Raw genomic sequence first — 20475 nt, forward strand, 5'->3', positions numbered from 1 at the left:
TAAAGAAATCACTCGGACAAATCCACAAAACGGAGAGCAAAGCAAGCATCAAAGCAACGGGACCGCTGGCACATTAAGAAGAGCCGAGGAAGAGCACGTGTGGAGACAGAGAGGAGATGAAGATGAGGAATCTTCACAAAGAAACAAATGTGTGTGCGCATCAATTCGTGACTTTTAAAGGATCAAACAAGGACAAAGAAATATTTCTAAGGTTAATAAACAGGAACATCAGTGTTGTTCTTGCCAGATTGTGTGTGGTTGAGGCGAACGGTGGGAATCAATTGCCACCACCCACTGAAAGCACTGTTTAAAACTGTTTAAGATTTTAAAGACGTGAACTCACTGAGCCGTGTGTGATCTTAACCCTGACGCCGTCGCCCCCTAGTGGCGGCAATGATGCAGCTCACCTACAACACGAAGCGAACCTCGCTGACCTCATGGAGGCTGCGAGGAATTTTACAGCAGCTGAAATGTGCCCTCTGTTAAAGTACAGCAGTGTGGATGCAATGTGGAGCCGTGCTCAAGGTCTTTGTCTTGAGTGTGAAGGTAGCCGCCTACCTGCGCATGCAGTCCAAGGCCTGCGTGAAGACCTGCGGCGCCATGCCATGCTCGTGCTGCAGGATCAGGCACTGCTCCAGGGTCACAGACATGGCTGTACGGTCTTTGGCGCTTTTACAGCTGGTGAAACGAACCCCATTCAGTCGCCGGCAGATCTGATAAAAAAAAAACAAGAAAATAAAAAAAAACCTTTTAGTGCCTGGTGCACTCATGAGAAGGTTTGATCAAATGTGAAATTGTATCAGACCTGTGCACAAATACACAGCTTCATGTGAGATCTAAAGGAGCGTCCGATGTACGACATCATGTCATTAAAGGAAGAATGTGTGTTCCAGCAGAATCTTTATTATAATGGCTGCTTTGACATCTACTGACGGGACTAATGATGTAAATCATCATCTGAACCAAAAGCCTGGAAATTCCTGCTGAGCAGTTCTGATTCTGTCATTGATTATAATCCCCTCAGTTATGGTTACTGTGCCACAGGTGATCATCTTATCTTATCAATCACTCTAAAGAAATGAGAGATTTAAGTAGATGTGGAACCTCAGCTGCCTGCCACAAAATGTCCACGTTCTTGTTCTTCCTGGCTTGGACGTTTTGGCCCAGAAACCTGAGCAGCTCCGGAAGGCACGTCTGAGAACGAGACCTCGGGAGGCCTGAAAAGCGACAACAGAAGGTCAATTGCATCCAAATGACGGATCAACCCGAAAAACAGGAGACTTCAGAAATATGAGAGAAGTCCTTTTTTTGGCTGAACTTACAGTCCTCTGGCAGAACTTCCTGAAACTGCTGAAAATATGAGTTCAGTCTGGACAAACTCTCCAGATTAATCACCTCTTGTAGGGACGTATCTCCGAACCTGAAGACACAAAGACACAGGTTAGTACAACTATTTTTGTGAGGACTTTCTTCGAAATAATCCCTGACCCAACCCTGGACCTTTCAACCAAGTGTGACCCCTCACAAACACCTGATCTGAAGATGTGAGGACCAGACAAAATGTCCTCACTTCACGGAGAAAATTAGTATTATGGGCCTGACTGTGTAGCAAATACAGGAACACACAACCATGCATGCGCACGGGTCAGAGTCAGAACTGTTCACAGCGGTCTCACTTCTCGGCCAGTGTCTGCTGCTCATTGATTCCTACGTTGAAGAGCACCGGCTGGACTCTCAGCAGCATCCCGCTCTGGATCTCTCGAGGCAGAGCGTCGAACATGGTTCCCGGCAGGGGCACCAGAACGTTAATCCCATCCCGATTGCCTGTGATGGTGGGCAGCATGTCAGGGGCAGAGCGTCCAGAGGCCTGAGTAACCTTGGAGTCAGACAAAATTTTGGATTGGTTAACACTATGAATGAATGTTATGACCTTTATCACTGATCAATTATAAAAACAAAAGCAGAATTCTTGCAGTTGGAATTAATATACAATTATTTTCATTAGTAGCACAATAAGATTGATGAGTACAGATAATGATTGAGGAGAAATCCCTCACAGCTGTGATAAAAACACTGATGACAGATGTGAGAACTTACTGATGACCATAAAGGGCAATCAGACACAGGAGAACCAACCTTAAAGGTGACTTTACGAAGGTCCATAATTCCAACGCTCATGTCCTCTAACATGAACAACTCCTCACCTAAAACACACCACACACAAGGTCATTCCTGAAGAGTTTGTGTGCTTGTTTATTTGTATGTGCATGTGTGTGTGGTGTGTGTGTGTGTGTGTGTACCGTAGGTACTCAGCAGGGACTCAAACTGAGCCAGCAGTCCGATGGTGGAGAGCTGCCGCAGAAATCCGGCATCTTGCAGACAGTTCCTCAGTTTGATGATGAAGCCACAGATCAAAGAGGTCAGCTTCAAAAGCAGAATCCATTTTCATTATTCATGCTGTTACGTCTGTGTTTTCATTAATGAAATGAACCTTCAAATCAGTTCGTAAGGGTTAGATGTGGCATCAAGTGATCACTGTTATTAGTGAAATAAGCTGTTATTCAACAATGTAATATTTTAACAATTAAAATAATTGCATAAAAACTGACATTCACTTAAAGATGGCGATGAAACAGCTGAATCTCACAAACATAAATGACTAATTTCATTTCCCTTCATTGTCTTCTTCCTCTTTTTTTTCTGTAACATGTTACAGTTTGATTCCTCCATTATATTCTGTGCCAATCATGAGTGTTTCATGAGGTTTTCATTATATTTACATTGTTAATCTGTGCAGAAACACATTATAGCAACCATGTGATCGTGTCAAGCGTAGGAGTGTTACAAGGAACTGGCAGTCAGACAGCTAAAGATTAAAATGTTTGCGTGCTGGTGCCACCCACCGCCTGACAGAAGACGACATCGCGGCGATATTGCAGCGACAGCTCCATGGCGATGGTGGGGGCAGTGTCCTGCATCAGCAGGAAGACCATCGCGCGTTTGCCGGTGTCGCTCATCATAGTGACACACTCGTTGAGCGTAGTAAGGAGGGGATACAAGGCTTCACTCCACTCACCTAACAGACACACCAACTTCACGTCACACCACAGGTGAAATCCCCGTCAGAGAATTTAAAATAAACGGAACAGAGGCGATGTACACGTGATAATGTCTTTAGTGTTCATCAAACAGCATCAGAACACCCGAAAACAAGAGGTCAAATGAAATAACGCTGATGCAAAGATGGAGGCACAAGCGTGTGGGGGGTGTCGCAGCTCTTACCTGGATACGCCTCCTCAGCAGTGGGGTTTTCACCTGGAAGATGGGATGGAGGAGCGACATGCACAATCAGCAGCAGCAGCAGCAGAGGCAAACACAAACAACTGAACCATGACAAACCCAGCATCGGTTACAAAGGTAGGTGGACCTCCGCGCAGATAGGGGCACATCATGCACTTTTCAGAGAGGATTTAATATTTTGCGGATCCATTTCAACAGCAAAGGACACGGGTGAGATGTCACCGTTTAGAAGAAACACACATACAGGAATGTTGCTGAGGACAGGGACACGCAGGCAGAGCGGGAGAGGATGGCTGAGGTAACGATGAAGAGGATGAAGATGCTGGGGGATCCTCTGATAAACTTCCTGGGTTGATCCAAAAAGCTCGACTTTTCCCCTCACCTTCACACAGTCAAGAACAGAATCTCAGCGTTTTGGTCTAATTCATTCCAAAAAGTTGTTCTATTTATGTCTTTCGTGATTATTGGGATCTGTTATTATGTGTGAAACTGCTGGAGTCAGTCCAGTCAAACACATGGTTTCTCCCACCAGTAAGAACCAGTAAAGGTAAAGTGCTACCCTTCTTGGCGGCCTTGTCTTGCAGGTCACACTGGAGAATGTCCTGACTGCTGCTGCTGGACCGTCTGCTCTTCTGAAGCAGTTTGTCAACAAGCTGGATGAGACACTCCAGAGATTTCTCCACATTCATCCACACCTTCTCCTGAAAGGTCAACACAGCACCATTAAGGAGTTCAATCTGAGAGCACAAGAGCCTTCTGTGTGACGTACCCACTCCTCTTCGTGCCAGTCAGCATCGGCTAAGGACCGGCGGTGTCCGCTCCACTTAGCCAGCAGCGTGTCCTGGTCGTTCCGTAGAACTACTTGATCCGACTCTGCGGAGGGAGACGCTTTGGAGGCGATGAAGTCTGGCCTGGCTGCATCCAGGGCCTGGATGGCAGAAGCCATCAACTTGCAGTCACAAACTGTGACCAGCTGTCGTGTCTGAGCGGCAGGGGAGGAGTTTTGAGTTTCAGAAAGAAGAGGAAGTGCCTGCAGCAACGGGTCCAGGTGTGGAATACCTTATCAGCCAGGATGGCGAGAGTGCTTTCCAGCCCGCTGGCGGAGCGGTCTTTGGCAGCACGGGACAGCCGCTCCGTGTAGTAGCCCACCTGCGTCTTCAGCGTATTGATGTGAGCAATGATCTCTTTGGCTCGACCAATGTCGTCGGACACGTAGACGATGGACTGAGAGCTGCTGAGAGCGCTGCTGCAGAGAGAGAAAGAAGCTGCGTCTCAAATCTGCACCCGTCTGAGACCATCTCACGCATCATTCCCGTGCTCATGCCCGCTTCTACTCACTTTTCTACCTGGACCCAGTTTGTCAGGAGAAAACAATTTATAAAATCTTAGTTCTCTACAGAGTCACACAGATTCCAGCAGCTTTCCAATGGTGAAAATTTGTTGGGATCGGATGCACGTCTGGAACAGCCTCATTATTGTTTGGTCTACATTAGAAACAGGAGGAGAAGGTGGATCCAGGCAGAAACATTCGATGTGAAAAGGGTGAGAGAGAAGCTTTAGCTTCACACGCTGACGTGTTTTATTACTGTGCTGGTTTTAAACATTGATATTCGACGATCTCTTCACAGTGGACACGGTCACGACGGAGTCATGCCTGAAAGTGATCAAAGTGAGCCAGGAACTGAGGAAAGAACTCACCTATCTTCTTTACCAATGCTGACCAGAAATAAACATTGAGAGAAAAGAACTGAAGGGAACAATAACTGCAGATTCGACTCACACAAGGATGAAAACTGTAATAAAAACAACCACCACTGCTTCTTCCACTTACTGCTTCTTGGCCTCCTCAAACTTCTGCAGGAGTTTCCTCAAGCCGCTGTTCTTGAAGCCCAGACAGTGAGCTGCAGGCGCCCCCACAGTGATCACATCATAGGTGTGTTCTGCACACAAAAAAAACCTGGTTCACATAGATCACGGTGCTGGACGCGTGCATGTTCTGGTTCTGATCTCACCAAGGCCCAGTTCATCGTGGACCCTCATCCTCTGCACATGCAGGTTGGTGGGCATGAACTCCAGCTTCCTGTCTCCTTTTAAATGGCTGGCTTTGAAAGACGGCCCTAACGGGGAGGAGATCACGCCTGAGCACCACGCGACAGAGTCCGCGGCTCAACCAGAAGAATCTCACCTCTGTAGTCTCCGAGGTCCGCCAGGGTCTCCTGGTAGCTCACTAGAACTGTCTGGAACTGAGTGATGATCTGACGTCGAAGGTTCTCCCAGCAGGGTGACAACTGGCCAAGCTGCTGCAGCTCGGACACCCTGATCACAACAAGAACCCAGAAGAACCGTTCACCTGAAGGCCTACACCCAGATTTTGCCTAAATTTTCCACATTTTCTTATTGGATGTGTTTTTTACACATCAGACATGAAAAATTGTTGAGCACATAAATGTCCTCAGTGGTTCTTTGTTCTCTACCTGGAACTGTCCTCCTGTAGCAACAGCTTGACAAACTGCTGGGGAACATTTAGAGACAGAAGACTCTCAGCCATTTGCTCCAGGACTCGCAGGTGGTTCCCATTAGTGGTGGGGAACCGGTACATCCTGGAAAGGGTTCCTCCAAAAACTGACAATAAAGAATAACTTCACACATTGCTGATTTTTGTGGAGTCAGACCAATCTGACCCCTGGTTTTAAAGCAATCGTCTTTTTTCCTGCTGTACCTGAATGCAGCAGCGTGTCTCTGCAGAGCGATGCAAATTTCATTCGAACTGTCATCGACTCAGTCAAGCTCGCGTCAACAGGCAGCATCGTCTGCACAAACAGGAAACATCACATCGACTTTTACTCTCCCGGGCCGCCAGGGTGCCCCCCCCCTCTCCCCCTCCATCGGCTCTTACCCGTCCACCGACGCTCTCAGGGATGTGGCTGAGGGACATCCTCTGCTCTGCTCTGTCCTCCAAATGCCAGGCAGAAATGCTGATGTTGCCCACCCTATGGCTCTCCGCTGACCTGTCAGCCATGTTCCGGGTCAGTCTGATGTCACTTTTTTCACTCAACAGTGTTGGACCTAACTGAACCATTGTAACTGTAGAATTTAACCTTTTCATGGACATTTTTCTCGTCCTGATTTTAGGAAGGGAACAATGTCTGGTGCTAAACCTATATCCGTTGTGTTGTCTGCATGACAATTAGGTCTAATCTAAATATCTTGAGCGCTCCCTGCTGACCTCAGTTCCAGCTGCAGTTGATGGTTCTGGTCTTGCAACAGCTCTTTCACAGGAAACAGAGCCGAGCCCAGTACGTACATCTGCAAAGACACACAACACGTTTCAGGGACAGTGGCCGTGGCTTGAGGACAGACTTCAAATGGCGGGACTCACTGTGCCAACTGAACGGTCCTTCACGTCGTACACTGTGAGCTTCACCTGTGTGTGCTGGCTGATACAGGAATCCTGGAAAAAGGCAACGCTGCTGAGGTAGGCGGGGTCAGTGCAGCCCTGCGGACCAATCGGAACACGTCAGGATTTCTAATGAGCAATCTCATTTACACACATCAGGTCTGCAGCCACAAGTCTGACCCCGATCATCAGTGGTGACACGACAGGAATGTTACCTGCGGTCCCATTAATATTCCATTCTCATATAATTAGTGAAAACAGCGGGGGGGTTGTGGTGACCAAGGTACCTCAATGACTTCTGTCTGGGCATGTTTGGTCCAGAATGCCTGGGGCGGTGTCGTGCAACTCACTGACACAAAGCTGTTGGGTTTGCGGTCCAAAGTGGGAGTCACAAGGTTGGTGCAAGCTGTAAGCGGCGTTTCAGAGGTCACATGACTGGTGAAATCATCAACAAATTGATGCGCTGCAACAACAGCGTTACTCACATAGACTGAACTCCAGCACGGGCTCATCTGGGTCCTGACTATTTCCTAGAAAACATCACAGAAAGTTGTGATGTGTTGATAGAAATTAAACTTTAATTCAAAAGCTACGTCACCATTTTTTCATCACCACTATATTTCTAAAGTTGCTATAGACCTGAAAGTATCTGCACATGTTAGTAACAACTCAGGCAATTCATAAATGGCAAACAAAAGCAGTTAATAAATAAAGTTATCTACATAAAATGGAATATACATATTAAATATATATTCCATATATGTAATATCCAGAATAAACCTCAAAATCCTTCTCCTGACCTGTAGAACCCTTCATTGTGTTTGTGTTTGTTTACTGCTGGTTCCCAGAACCTTTAACAGTAGAATGGGAGGGGGGCAGAGGCTTTATCCATCAGGCCCCCTGCTGCGGAACCAGCTCCCTGTTCCAGGAGGATGACTCCCTCTCTACTTTAAGATGAAGATGAAAGCCTTACTCTGAGAGAACATTTAGAACCATAGCTACATTCATAATGCAAGTTAAGCTATTGCTCATTGTTAGAACGGGAGCCGCTAACTTTTAGCATTATCTTATAGGCTATAGGCTGTGGCTGCCAGGGTTACAGAAGTATGATCACCCCTCCCCTTCCCTTTTCTCCCCCTTGAGGAGCCCCTAGTTAAGACAGTGCTGAGATGTGTAACTGTCCCATGAGTAGGTTTCATAACAACAGGACCTCAAAGGTTTTTAGAACACTCTTGGTTTTGACCCATCAGGAAATCATTACCTACATTCCTTGTGTGACATGCCGGTAAGGAGACACTGAGGCGGCTGATGTTAGCTGATATTAAGTGTTGGACAAATAAAGAGAGGAAGATGCGATCTATCTGATAGCACCAACTATCTCTCATACATGTGACTCCGCCTCCCTACCTGTCAGAACCATGGTAATCATCTCATCAGACAGGTCGAAAGTGTTAGCGCGGTACACCGACCACGGCCTTCGGAGGCGTGAGCCCTGCTGTCTGCCGCCCGCCATGGTTGTTTGGGCCGGACAGGGTGTTGGCGGGAGGCCTGAGCATAGGACCCCTCACCCACTCCCATGTGACGCACTCCTGTAAGGATCCACGGTGACCAGCTCCACTCTCTAACACACAGAAAAACACATGAGAAATACAGGAAATGAACCATTTCAGATTTATGACTGATTTAGAGGGAAATTATTCATCAGTTTTTGCATATGAGTATATATTTAGAAGTATTTTGCTAAGGTTATCCAAATTATTTTCACTCTGAAAGATATAAAGAGCGGTTTATTCTCAGTCGTCGTCTTATTTATGCTACCTATTCAGAGAATCTTCCATCTGTCCTGATGCACATCACCTCCGTTTTTCAGTTGGAAAAGAGAATCCATTATATTTGTTGTTTTAACATGTTTGCAGCAGCTTTTTTGTCAGATGAATTCCAAAATATGCTGTCTATTATGACCGCTTCAGCTCAAATTTTCGCACTATGAGTTGCAATCAAACTACAGACAAGTAAAGTCATAAGGAGAAGAACATCAAGAAAAAGGAAGTGTGACGGCCCACTAGGTGGCCTCACGTCTGGGTTAAAATTTGGACATGGTGTCTTTGGCTGCGCCTGGTCTGGTGTTGTGGTGTTGAAGTCATTTAAGGTAATATATAGATGATTTGTCAAAACTAATATCAATAACTAGTATAAAAAATAAAATGTATTTCCTTTTCCCTCCACTTGATGGTGCTAAGAAAATGTTAACCAGGCTGAAAGTGCAGAGGAGGAAATATGGGACATAAAGACGTTTCTGTCGTCAAAACCATTTACATCTTGTTCCTCATCTAAGAATTAAAAACCAGATGTAAATCTACACGGTAAAATGTCCGTCAATCTGCTGTGGTTCATCCATCACAGGTCCAGAGGGACCCAGTTTAAATGTGGTTCTGGTGTCCTACTTCCTGATATGTAGCCCAGTTTGATCAGCTATGACACGTGTGTCCTACATGTTTTACATCAAGACAAAGTCAGGTTCAAGCTTCACCACTGAAACTAAGGATGTAACCCACACATGCACGCACACGTGCGTTGCCGTGAGTTCTCCAAAGAGCAAAAACTCAAGTGAGGAAGAAAAGCCACCATATAAGGAGATGGGGACCGACTGTGTGAAGGTTGGGATTAGGTCTGTCTCCGTCTCCTCACTCAGGTTCATAGAAAATGTCCCAGACAAGATCAGAAACTTCCCTCACACTCCAGGTTCTCTAAAGCTCTTCTGTCTCCGAGGAGGAAGTGAAGAAAATCTTCTGATCTTCTAAATGCACCAGACCATAGTCTTTTCATGACAATAAATCATCAATAAAATGCTTGTTACTGTTCACTAACACCAATCTGCTCATTAATATAATGAGCACTGCTCATTATGATGAAGGTGATGCGCATATAAATATGATTAGTTAGTTAATGAAGCAAATATTAGCAGAGAAAGTAAACTGCATCGTTACCATCATGATTGTGACATTTACTGACACAAACGTGTCACACATCCATGCATGCAACCACAGAGCTGTTTCCTGTTAAGCAACCTCACTTCCTGTCCTGCTTCCAGAAAGTGGCCATTATTAAGCGGCCATTATTAAGCGGCCATTTTTAAGCGCTAAACTGAAAAGGATTTACCAGTTGGCATAAACCATGAACCTGAACAAATGTGTAGACTGATTCGGACAATATCGACTTGAAGCTTCAGGAGAGAATAATGCTCTTTGCCACATTCATTTATCCAAGAAATGGTTAGGGTAGATCACATGATTCACCACTGAAAGCAGAAGCGTGTGCATCCCAAAGTAAACCACAAGGAGAAACAATGAAGTGCACGTCTTAATATTTTTTTAAATAATAATAGATGAGAGACTTGGGCCTGATTTGTGTTTTGTTTTGATTTACAAGAAAATACCAGAAAATCTGGGGGGATCTGGCATCACTCTGTGACCTCGAGCCTATGAGTGTTTAGGTAATGCAGAGAACATCAAGATCATCACCCCTGCTGGTTTGGACATCAGTCCAACAAAAGATCAAAGAGGACGTGGTCAAACACTCATATCAGGATGCTATAGTGGACTTCGGTTCAAGCTGATCCTGAAGCTCCAGGACCTGGAGCAGGAGTTCCTCACCGAAAGGGCCCAGGTGGTGAGAATAGGGGACACCACACCCTCCACACTGGTCCTGAACACAGGTAGCTCACAGAGCTGCATGCTCAGTCCAGCCTTCTTCACTCTCTTCGCCATAAACGGGCTCCACAAACCACCGATCTTTATCTGAACACCAGCAGGACCAAGGGGGTCGTGGTGGACTACAGGGGGCCCAGGAAGAGAGACCAGGCTCCCCTCTTTCTCCAGTGAGAAGCCTTTTGACAACATCAAGTTGCTGGGCATCCACATCACACCTGAGATGACCGGGTCCCTCAACACGCCTCACCTGACGAAGAGCGACAACAGAGACCCGAGCTGCACAGGACAGAGAGAACAAAAGACCACCACACATTTGTTCCCAGAGCTGTGCAACTAATTTCCCCTCTGCACACACACACAGACTCACACACACACCCACACACACACACGAAATGTGCGATAAAGGCTAAGATACGCACTGAACTACACTTTATAATCTTGCTCATACACGTTCTTTCTCTGTTACTAATGTCTCACTGTAATTTGCTACTATAATCTTGCTTTTTTTTATTTTTTTTTTTACATATGTATACATTTTGATATATGCGTATGCCCTTTGGCTCCATCTTGCTACATCAGAGTGCATTTTCTTATTTTTTACAAACAAGAGGAGTTTAACTGTGTGAAATCATAATCACAATAGAATTTTTACAATAATAATAATAAAAATAATAAACAGACTGCGCTCAAAAACTGTCCAGCTGAGTTATAGTGATCGTGTGAGCAAGAGTGAACCGAAGCTCCTGCACAGCCGTGTCAAATACAGCCACACGTGCCATCCAGGGGGGCCAACCAGTTATTACTGGCTATTACTCTCTCACATAAAGCCAGTAGGTTTGGAATGCTTTTAAAATAAATTTTAAAACTCCAGTTTGTATTTACTCCAGCTGCCTGTATGATTTTATACATTGTTGGATAATCTGAAACATTTCAGGGTGAAAAATCTATCTATCTATCTAATGGCAAAGACGTGGAGTTTTTTTTAGACTTTACTATTTATTCTGCGAATGTGATGTTGCAAAAGTGAAGATTGTGCTTCCCTAGGGGCGTGCACGTGTGGATGCGGATGAGTGCGAGCCATATTGGGGATCGAGAGGAGAGTGAGCTGAAACGGTGTCATCTTCATCTGAGAGCAGCTCTGTTCCATCAGCAGCGGGAATCTTCTCCCTGCTAATACTGTGTTAGCATTTAGCATGAATGTGCATTTCCAGCCAGATTCAACTGCCAGACTGTTTTCACATATATATATTTATATATATTTATAAGACTCTCTCTTACACACACATATATATAACTCTATATCTTTATAGAGGGGGAGATGCTGTGATGAGAGGTTCAGAGGAGCAATTATATTTCCTGTGATAGTAATCACAGTACTTTTGTGGGGGCTGTGAGGGGGGTTTGGGTACCTTACATTACATTACTTCAGAGGACTTCCTGCTGGGTTTTTCGGTTCGGTTTTGCAAAGTTCGCAGAAGTGTCAAACCACTTTGCAGCGAAACTACCGAGACCTGATGACATCGATGACTTTTGGAACACTGTGATGCGCAACATGAGGAGCTCAGTGCAGACATAGGGGTCCTACATGAGCTGACCTTCACACGCGCACGCGCACCACGCCCATCACGTCAAACCGCCAGATTGTGTACATCGAAGCCGGAATTCTTTGCGTTCAGGCCGTGTGCACAGTTGCAGTAATTTCCCAAAGAGTCACGCCATTTGACACACATTTAACCCGCTTTGGCGTGTTTACTGTCCTGCTGTGACGTCATCACGTCATTTCCCCTGTCAGACATGCTGTTATCTGTTTCCATAAACACGCCAATATGAAAACCGAAGCGTCCGTTTGACAACTTTAAGGCGTTCAGAGTAGCAGCCTCTCGGCTAAAGCTGTTAGCCGACAGAAAACGTCAGGTTGCTTAAAAAGCCGCTGAATAAAGCGTCATGAGACTCACCGCTTCAGGTTCGTCAGGCCATTAAAAAGTTGGTTTTTGTCGTCTTACAGTCCCGCAGCGGTGATGAAGACTCTTCTTCTGCTCCTGCCGATGAAGACGAGTGATGACCACGCCCCCTGCGGGAGACGCTGCTGCGGTCATCACGCAGATCTTACGTATCGCGTAGTGACGTACCTACTGTTGGGACGTCAAGTCAGAATGAGAGATGTATACATGTAAACAGCAGGTTTTGTCCTGTAAAGTTAATAAAATACCCAGGCTTCTGAGTGTGTGTGTGTGTGTGTGTGTGTGTGTGTGTGTGTGTGTTATGATGAATTTACCAAGCTTACCTAAACTCAACTCAACAATAAACATTAAAGAAAGTAAGAAAAAACGAAAGAATGGTACCTGAATCATGTGGAGAACCTATCTTCTATAAAGAATATTTTTACTGCACAGGCTTTCAGACGTGTATGGGTGTGTACATTTTATTAGTGTTTATGTTCCTATGATGCAGATGAGAGGCATATAAATGAGAGGTATATAAACAGTAAATGTTAAATCTCTTTTTCACTGTTCCACGTCTGCTTGTTTGCACCCTCTTGTGGCCATACTGTTGGTACTGCAACCAGCATCTGGCCCTTCATTCATCAGACGTCAGTCAGAAAAGGTGATTCTTGCTGTTTACAGACTCTTGCCATATAGGACACACCATAGGCAGGCCTATTCAGGACAGGTGGAAACAGGGTACAGGCCAGATTCCTGTTCAGGCCTTAGTGAAAGAGGATGTGATTTACAGACCTAAATAAGTGTTTTTCTCCTGAAACTGAGACTCATTGGAGCTGAAATGCTGATCTTCACTGAAATAACTTGGCTCTGTTGTCTGTTTTGGACAGTCATTGCGGCAGACAGAGGCCAGAACTCTCTTCCCATTCTTTATTCTCTGCTAGGGTTGTACGAAAAATCTTAGCCCAAGAGTGAGTCAAATTAGGATAGCCAGAGAACCACTCTGAAGTTGGGCTGGCTTGGAAAGGTGGGGGGGGCTCTATCTTACCTGCTTGTGTATATATCTGTATAAAACCTCTCCAAGACAAACCAACGTTAGAGTGGTCCAGGTTTTTCCAGCCTGAAGGACAGCACAGCAACTATTCCAGTACCCAAGACTGGTTAGAACATTCTGAGTACAAAAGACAAGTTTGACCCGTGGAGTCGTGAATGGTGGGTACCAGATAGTCCAGACCCCAATCTTCTTTAATTGAATAGCTTAACCCTCTATAGCACGACTAAATCCAACTATCTGGTCAGATTGTTAAGTTTAAAAATCTCTAATGTGATGTTCTACATTTGTGAAGATGGTCTTTGGCCTCAGTCTGCTAGCGTCTTAACATGACCTGTTTCATCTTTATCGCTCACATCAGATGGGCAATTTTAGGCCTACAAACAGAATTAGAACATTATATAAAATAAAGATGGTACACAGTTAGACTTCCTGATGACATCGTAATAAAAACAAATAGAAAATGATAATGCAGCAATAAAAGCAGCTCAGAGCAAGATTTATTAATGTCATTCTTAGAGAACCGGTGGTGGTTTGAATATGTCATCAAATCAGTTTTATCGGTTCATCTTTTCAAGAGCTGTGATCGAAGTTGTTTTTTTAATTCATTAAAGTTCCTGGTAAATGTTAAAGTTCCCACATTCTGTTCAAAACTACAACTAGCTCAAAACTACAACAGAGCCCTTAAAACTCTTCTCCAACTTCTAATTCCTCGTCTTCCTCTAAGGTTGCCTGTTGCCCACCTCCTCGTAGTCCTTCTCCAGGGCAGCCATGTCCCTCTCTGGCCTCGGAGAACTCTCCCTCCTCCATCCCCTCTCCACGTACCAGTGGACAAAGGCTCTCTTGGCGTACAATCAGGTCAAACTTGTGGTCCCAGTCGAGCCCAGGCCTCAGCGATGGCGGTGGTGTTGCTCAGCATGCACACGGCCCTCTGGACCCTTGGCCAGGTCTCCTCCAGGGACCACGGTCGGGGGCTGGTAGTTTGATGCCCACCTTGAAGCCAGTAGGACACCAGTCCACAAACTGGATGCTTCGCTTGGTCCTTGATGTTGCTGATGGCCACGTTGACGTCTTGGGCACCACATCACCACGGTACAGGAGGCAGCAGGCCATGTACTTACCGTGACGCGGGTCACACTCGAAGGCAGGAGTTGGTGATTTTCAGCCACCGTCAGCTGCTCGTGATAGGGCCTTCTCTGCCGAGATCAATGGAGCATATGTGGCCAGGGGGAAGTGGATGCGAGGGTAGGGGACCAGGTTGGTCTGGAACTCTGTCAGGTCCACATTCAAGGCACCATCAAAGCGTAGAGAGGCGGTGATGGAGGACACAATCTGGCTGATGAGGCGGTTCAGGGTGGTGTAAGATGGACGCTCAATGTCCAGATTCCTTCCTGCGGCAGATGTCGTAGATGCCTCATTGTCCACCATAAAAGCACAGTCTGAGTGCTCCAGGGTGGTGTGGGTGGTCAGGATGGAGTTGTAGGGCTCCACTACAGCTGTGGGACACCTGAGGAGCTGGGTAAATCGCAAACTCCAGTTTGGACTTTCGGCCAAATTCAGCAGAAAGAACACTCCATCAGGAGAGAAGTGAAACCAGATCCAGTTCCTCCTCCAAATGAGTGGAAGAGCAGGAATCCCTGCAGTCTGCACACTGGTCAGACTGAGAGACAAAGACCAGATTTCAGAAGACCAACATGTTGGACTAGACAAGATTTGATCAGTAGTCAAGTTTAATTTACAATTCAAGTCTCAGCACAACAAATATGACATCAATAAAATAACTGAGGCCAAATTTTCTGTGTGAGAGTCCCACGTCAACAGAACCTCATCTACCATGTAGATCTGGCGGACTCACCAATTACAGTGGGCTCCAGGTCCACAAGATGGCCCTGGGGACATACTTCCCAGTGCCAGTCTCACTGAAGAAGGTGGTGAAGGAGTCGTCGTAGGCTCCAGAGGGCTTGGTGCTGGACATGTGTCCATCGGGCTGGATGTCATGCTCCAGGCAGTAGAGCTCCCAGCAGGTGTTTCCCATCTGGACTCCAGCCTGGCCAACGTGGATGGAGATACACTCGCGCTGCAGAACAGACAACATATCTCACATTTGATCTTTCAGGTGTGTCCGCTTCGCTTCAGCTGCTGAAATCAGTGACGCTCACAAACATTCCTGAGTTCAGGCCTTTATGTCGATGGTTCAAATCTACATTTGAAGTCTGCCAAAGACATCAAAACAAGGAGTCCTAATGGTTTAAAATGCTTCCTGTCCATCAATTAAAGTTTATGGGGGTTACAGCAGTGGCTGATGGGAAATGCTGTCAGTCTGCAGCAGGCATATTGCCTCCACACCCAACCTGCAGGAGGCAGCCATTGGCTGCAGGGCTCCTGAGACTGGAACAAGTTGGGTCTCATCTGGAACTTAGTCCTGAGGGAGTTTGTGATGTGGTCCAACCTGGTTTGGTTCTCCATACTACAGGAGGTGCTAAAATTTGCATCTCCTAAGTTTTTTTAGCAGATGTAAATGTTTGCATGGAGCCACGCCCATGTCAACATGAGGGCAGTTGGATTTGGTGTCAGTCTTTTCGTTTGTTATTAAAAAAGCAAACAGCAGACCCCACCCAGAGGCTGTCCTTGGAAACTCCTTTGTTTCCTGGACAGGGTTGACACCTGCGTTAAAACATTTGTCTGCAATTTTCAAAAGTTTATGCCAGGTTTACCTAAACAAAATGTCATCAGTCCAAATTGCACAAAAGTGCATAAAAGAAAACCCATCAAGTTTTGACCTCTGATCTGCCAGAAAATGTTTGTTTTCACCAGCCAACAAACATGTTGAGAGTCTTAAACGTGAAAGCTGGTTGGCAGAGTCCTACCGGTAGCTCAGATCTATACTAAAGAGAAGTGTCACCACATTTTGGCCTTTGTGACAGCAGTTTCTGAGCTCATATTAAGAGCATCTGATGTTTATGGCTCTGATCATCACCACACTAGTTCAGTCAGTAAAACCTTTAAACCACTACACTAGTTCTTGTTAAGTCAGTAAAATGAGAGGACTCACCATAATATTGTTAAGTGCCTTTGTTGTCACAGTTTAGACCCGTCTCATTGACACCGAAGGTCACGGGAGGACTGTGGGGGCCTCCAGAGAAGATAGTCCTGTAGTCCAGAAGCCCCCACCTCCACACACACATTCCACCACCCAACACATTCACACCTCCATACAGGTTCAAACTGAACCCCCCAGGAGCAACTCCACCCTTGAATAACCAGAACATTTAGTTCCTCAAACCAGCTTTCTATCCAGCTTTTTGTCTTTAACATTAAACTCTGTTTTAGCTGGTTGAACCAGCATTTGGAGGGGCCATACTGGTGTTTCCGTTTTCAATCTGACTGCTCAGCTTCCAGTCAACACTTAACTTGCAACCCACTTTCCAGCCTTACGGTGGCGCTCAATGTGAGTAATCTGACGGGAAGTGAAGGAAGTTTGAAAGAAGTCAAAGTTTGATAATGCGAGTCATGCTTGTTTTTTCCGCTTCCTGCTCTTACTCCTCGTGCTCCTCCTCCTCTGCTTATAAGCTCAGCTTCTGTCTGAGGTCCACACTCACAAAGATCCCATTAAAGGTGACTGTGAGCCTGCAGAAAAGTGTTGAAGAAAACAACAAGCAATCATCATCATCATCATCATCATGGTGAGTTTATTCCTTATTTCACACTTTTAATCCTTTTCTCTGGTAAATATGTGAAGAGTGAAGAACACACACATACATGCCAGGCTGTTTTTCTTTTATTAGCTGACTTTGACCATTTCTCCAGTGTGTCTCTTTAGACATTTGTCTGTGTCTTGAAGTTTACTTTTCAGTGTTGAAATGGTCATGTGAAGATCAGTTCAGTCTGTCAAACCTTTGAACTCCTCCCTTCCTGACTGGACTGGACAACTATAATGTCTCCTTATTGCGAAACACATTTCTGCATGTAGAAAACAACACGCCTTCAGTTCATACGTGTAATTCTCGTTCTGCCGGATGTTCGGTATCTGTGCTGGCAGGGTGGCTAACAGGAAGCTGCCTCCACTCAGGCTGAAGCTGAGTTGTGTCATGTGATGTGGACTGTTGTAATTTCACGATTTCGCAGCTGTCTGATGTCAATGTGAGAATCTTGTAGTTCGTAAGCTGGATCAAACTTCACTTAAAATAGCTTTTCGCCGCCATCCCAGTGCCCCTCTCCCCACATTGGATCCATGGGGGAGGGGAATCACACTGCCAGCTTTTTCTCTACTCTATCTAAAGTTGTCTTCTTTAATGCAGTTTTTCTGTGGGTGTTTATTTATGGTATTTCAACTAGGTTTGTGTTAATAACTATCTTATAATTCAAAAATTAAAATCAGTACTTTTTCTTGAAGCAAAATATTTAAGATTTTTATCAAATCACAATAATTACAGCAGCAATTACGGGCAATTAAATTCTCATGTCAAGACAGCAAGAATGATGGCGAAAGACTGTGTGAAGGAAAAGGTATCGCGCAACCATTGGATTCTGAGGATTCTGCTGTGCACATACGATTGTGAAAGTGTTTGTTTGTATTTGACCACAAAGTAGGTCACGTAATCATGTTTGGACTTGTTATAGTGGCCACACCAAAACAAGTTTGATAAGAGAGGATAAATGTGGCGCTTCGAAGATAATAAATTCTGATGAATTGCAGGCCACGTTCAGAAATAGGAATTTCCTCAACAACTCAAACACATGTGTGACCTTTGGCCTCAGACTTAAAAGAAACTGAACGGGTGTCTTTTTCAGGACATTTATTTGGAATAGAACAGTGGAGCGGCTAATGCAGTAATGCTAGGGTAATGTGAATGGATTATTCATCTATAAATATTGGATACACCTACAGGAAGAGTGAACATGACCTTTGAGCTCTTTGTCGACACAAGAGTTACATTCCTATTACTCTCAGCACCTCCTGAAGGTATGAGCAGTAAACCAGATTGGTCACATCACATCACAAACTCCCTCAGGACTGAGTCCAGATGAGACCCAACTGTTCCAGTCTCAGCAGCCCTGCAGCCATGGCTGCCTCCTGCAGGTTCCACCCCCTCCGCTTTAACAAGCAGCTCTAAATATTTTAGCTGGGTGTGGAGGCAATATGCCTGCTGCAGACTGACAGCATTTCCCATCAGCCACTGCTGTAACCCCCCATAAACTTAATTGATGGACAGGAAGCATTTTAAACCATTAGGACTCCTTGTTTTGCTGTCTTTGGCAGACTTCAAATGTAGATTTGAACCATCGACATAAAGACCTGAACTCAGGAATGTTTGTGAGCGTCACTGATTTCAGCAGCTGAAGCGAAGCGACACACCTGAAAGATCAAATGTGAGATATGTTGTCTGTCTGCAGCGCGAGTGTATCCTCCATCCACGTTGGCCAGGCTGGAGTCCAGATGGGAAACACCTGCTGGGAGCTCACTGCCTGGAGCATGACATCCAGCCCGATGGACACATGCCAGCACAAAGCCCTCTGGAGCCTACGACGACTCCTTCACCACCTTCTTCAGTGAGACTGGAACTGGGAAGTATGTCCCCAGGGCCATCTTTGTGGACCTGGAGCCCACTGTAATTGGTGAGTCCGCCAGAATCTACATGGTTCAACTGTTGTAGATGAGGTTCTGTAAAAAATTTGAATAAAAACGAAACGTCATCTTTGTATTTCAGATGAAGTTCGTACAGGAACATACCGCCAACTTTTTCATCCTGAAACAGCTGATCTCAGGAAAGGAGGATGCTGCCAACATCTACTCCCGTGGTCACTACACTGTTGGGAGGGAAACATATTGACTCAGTGCTGGACCGTGTACGGAAACTGGTAAGAAAGGACTTGTTTTACTTCTGTGACACCAAATTAAAATGGTTCAAAATGTTATGGTCTACTGAAATCTGGTCTTGTCTCTCAGTCTGACCAGTGCACCGGACTACAGGGTTTCCTGGTCTTCCACTCATTTGGAGGAGGAACTGGATCTGGTTTTACTTCTCTACTGATGGAGCGCCTGTCGGTTGATTTCGGCAAGAAATCCAAACTGGAGTTTGCGATTTACCCAGCTCCTCAGGTGTCCACGGCTGTATTGGAGCCCTCCTACAACTCCATCCTGACCACCCACACCACCCTGGAGCACTCAGACTGTGCTTTTATGGTGGACAATGAGGCCATCTACGACATCTGCCGCAGGAATCTGGACATTGAGCGTCCTTCTTACACCAACCTGAACCGCCTCATCAGCCAGATTGTGTCCTCCATCACCGCCTCTCTACGCTTTGATGGTGCCTTGAATGTGGACCTGACAGAGTTCCAGACCAACCTGGTGCCCTACCCTCGCATCCACTTCCCCCTGGCCACATATGCTCCAGTGATCTCGGCAGAGAAGGCCTATCACCGAGCAGCTGACGGTGGCTGAAATCACCAACTCCTGCTTCGAGCCCACCAATCAGATGGTCAAGTGTGACCCGCGTCACGGTAAGTACATGGCCTGCTGCCTCCTGTACGTGGTGATGTGGTGCCCAAAGACGTTCAACGTGGCCATCAGCAACATCAAGACCAAGCGAAGCATCCAGTTTGGGACTGGTGTCCTACTGGCTTTCAAGGTGGGCAATCAACTACCAGCCCCCCGACCGCGGTCCCTGGAGGAGACCTGGCCAAGGTCCAGAGGGCCGTGTGCATGCTGAGCAACACCAACCGCCATCGCTGAGGCCTGGGCTCGACTGGACCACAAGTTTGACCTGATGTACGCCAAGAGAGCCTTTGTCCACTGGTACGTCGGAGAGGGGATGGAGGAGGGAGAGTTCTCCGAGGCCAGAGAGGACATGGCTGCCCTGGAGAAGGACTACGAAGAGGTTGGCCTTGATTCGATAGAAGATGAAGAGGATGGGGAAGAATATTTAAAAGCTCAGAGCTGGTGCTCAAGTCATTGCTGTTGCTTCTCTTTCAAAAATTGCAGTCACACCAATAAGATGACAACTGTTCCGGCTGTGTTCTTTGAAGCTCTGTTGAAAACCACATTCATAGATTTAAAGCTTTAACAATCAGTGG

General features: G+C 45.9%; 1 protein-coding gene and 2 pseudogenes across 2 annotated transcripts in view; 1 reads left to right on the top strand and 2 right to left on the bottom strand.

The window, feature by feature from the left end:
• The window catches only part of inpp4ab (inositol polyphosphate-4-phosphatase type I Ab), an 81498-nt gene extending 69099 nt beyond the window's left edge, over positions 1 to 12399 (bottom strand). Inside the window, exons 1-25 of one of the 2 annotated variants that reach the window (XM_029840304.1) lie at positions 12363 to 12399; positions 8105 to 8318; positions 7183 to 7227; positions 6985 to 7103; positions 6680 to 6796; positions 6527 to 6606; positions 6197 to 6308; positions 6020 to 6110; positions 5775 to 5922; positions 5486 to 5616; positions 5313 to 5417; positions 5132 to 5240; positions 4360 to 4546; positions 4070 to 4282; positions 3860 to 4001; positions 3545 to 3682; positions 3283 to 3315; positions 2904 to 3076; positions 2301 to 2424; positions 2137 to 2204; positions 1677 to 1876; positions 1323 to 1420; positions 1105 to 1217; positions 559 to 713; positions 393 to 444 (exon numbers count right to left, since the gene is read on the bottom strand). In XM_029840304.1, the coding sequence (XP_029696164.1) occupies positions 408 to 444; positions 559 to 713; positions 1105 to 1217; positions 1323 to 1420; positions 1677 to 1876; positions 2137 to 2204; positions 2301 to 2424; positions 2904 to 3076; positions 3283 to 3315; positions 3545 to 3682; positions 3860 to 4001; positions 4070 to 4282; positions 4360 to 4546; positions 5132 to 5240; positions 5313 to 5417; positions 5486 to 5616; positions 5775 to 5922; positions 6020 to 6110; positions 6197 to 6308; positions 6527 to 6606; positions 6680 to 6796; positions 6985 to 7103; positions 7183 to 7227; positions 8105 to 8210 (2844 nt within the window). In that variant the 5' untranslated portion in view covers positions 8211 to 8318; positions 12363 to 12399 and the 3' untranslated portion in view covers positions 393 to 407. Of the gene's footprint in view, positions 1 to 392; positions 445 to 558; positions 714 to 1104; positions 1218 to 1322; positions 1421 to 1676; positions 1877 to 2136; positions 2205 to 2300; positions 2425 to 2903; positions 3077 to 3282; positions 3316 to 3544; positions 3683 to 3859; positions 4002 to 4069; positions 4283 to 4359; positions 4547 to 5131; positions 5241 to 5312; positions 5418 to 5485; positions 5617 to 5774; positions 5923 to 6019; positions 6111 to 6196; positions 6309 to 6526; positions 6607 to 6679; positions 6797 to 6984; positions 7104 to 7182; positions 7228 to 8104; positions 8319 to 12362 lie in introns of those variants that run through there. The other variant, XM_029840303.1, reaches the window with a different exon arrangement.
• Positions 12400 to 14082: 1683 nt separating this feature from the next.
• Positions 14083 to 15493, bottom strand: LOC101062444 (tubulin alpha-8 chain-like; annotated as a pseudogene).
• Positions 15494 to 18796: 3303 nt separating this feature from the next.
• Positions 18797 to 20465, top strand: LOC115250831 (tubulin alpha-1 chain-like; annotated as a pseudogene).
• Positions 20466 to 20475: the final 10 nt, after the last annotated feature.

Source organism: Takifugu rubripes, chromosome 8, assembly GCF_901000725.2.
Source record: "Takifugu rubripes chromosome 8, fTakRub1.2, whole genome shotgun sequence".
Lineage (NCBI taxonomy): Eukaryota > Metazoa > Chordata > Actinopteri > Tetraodontiformes > Tetraodontidae > Takifugu > Takifugu rubripes.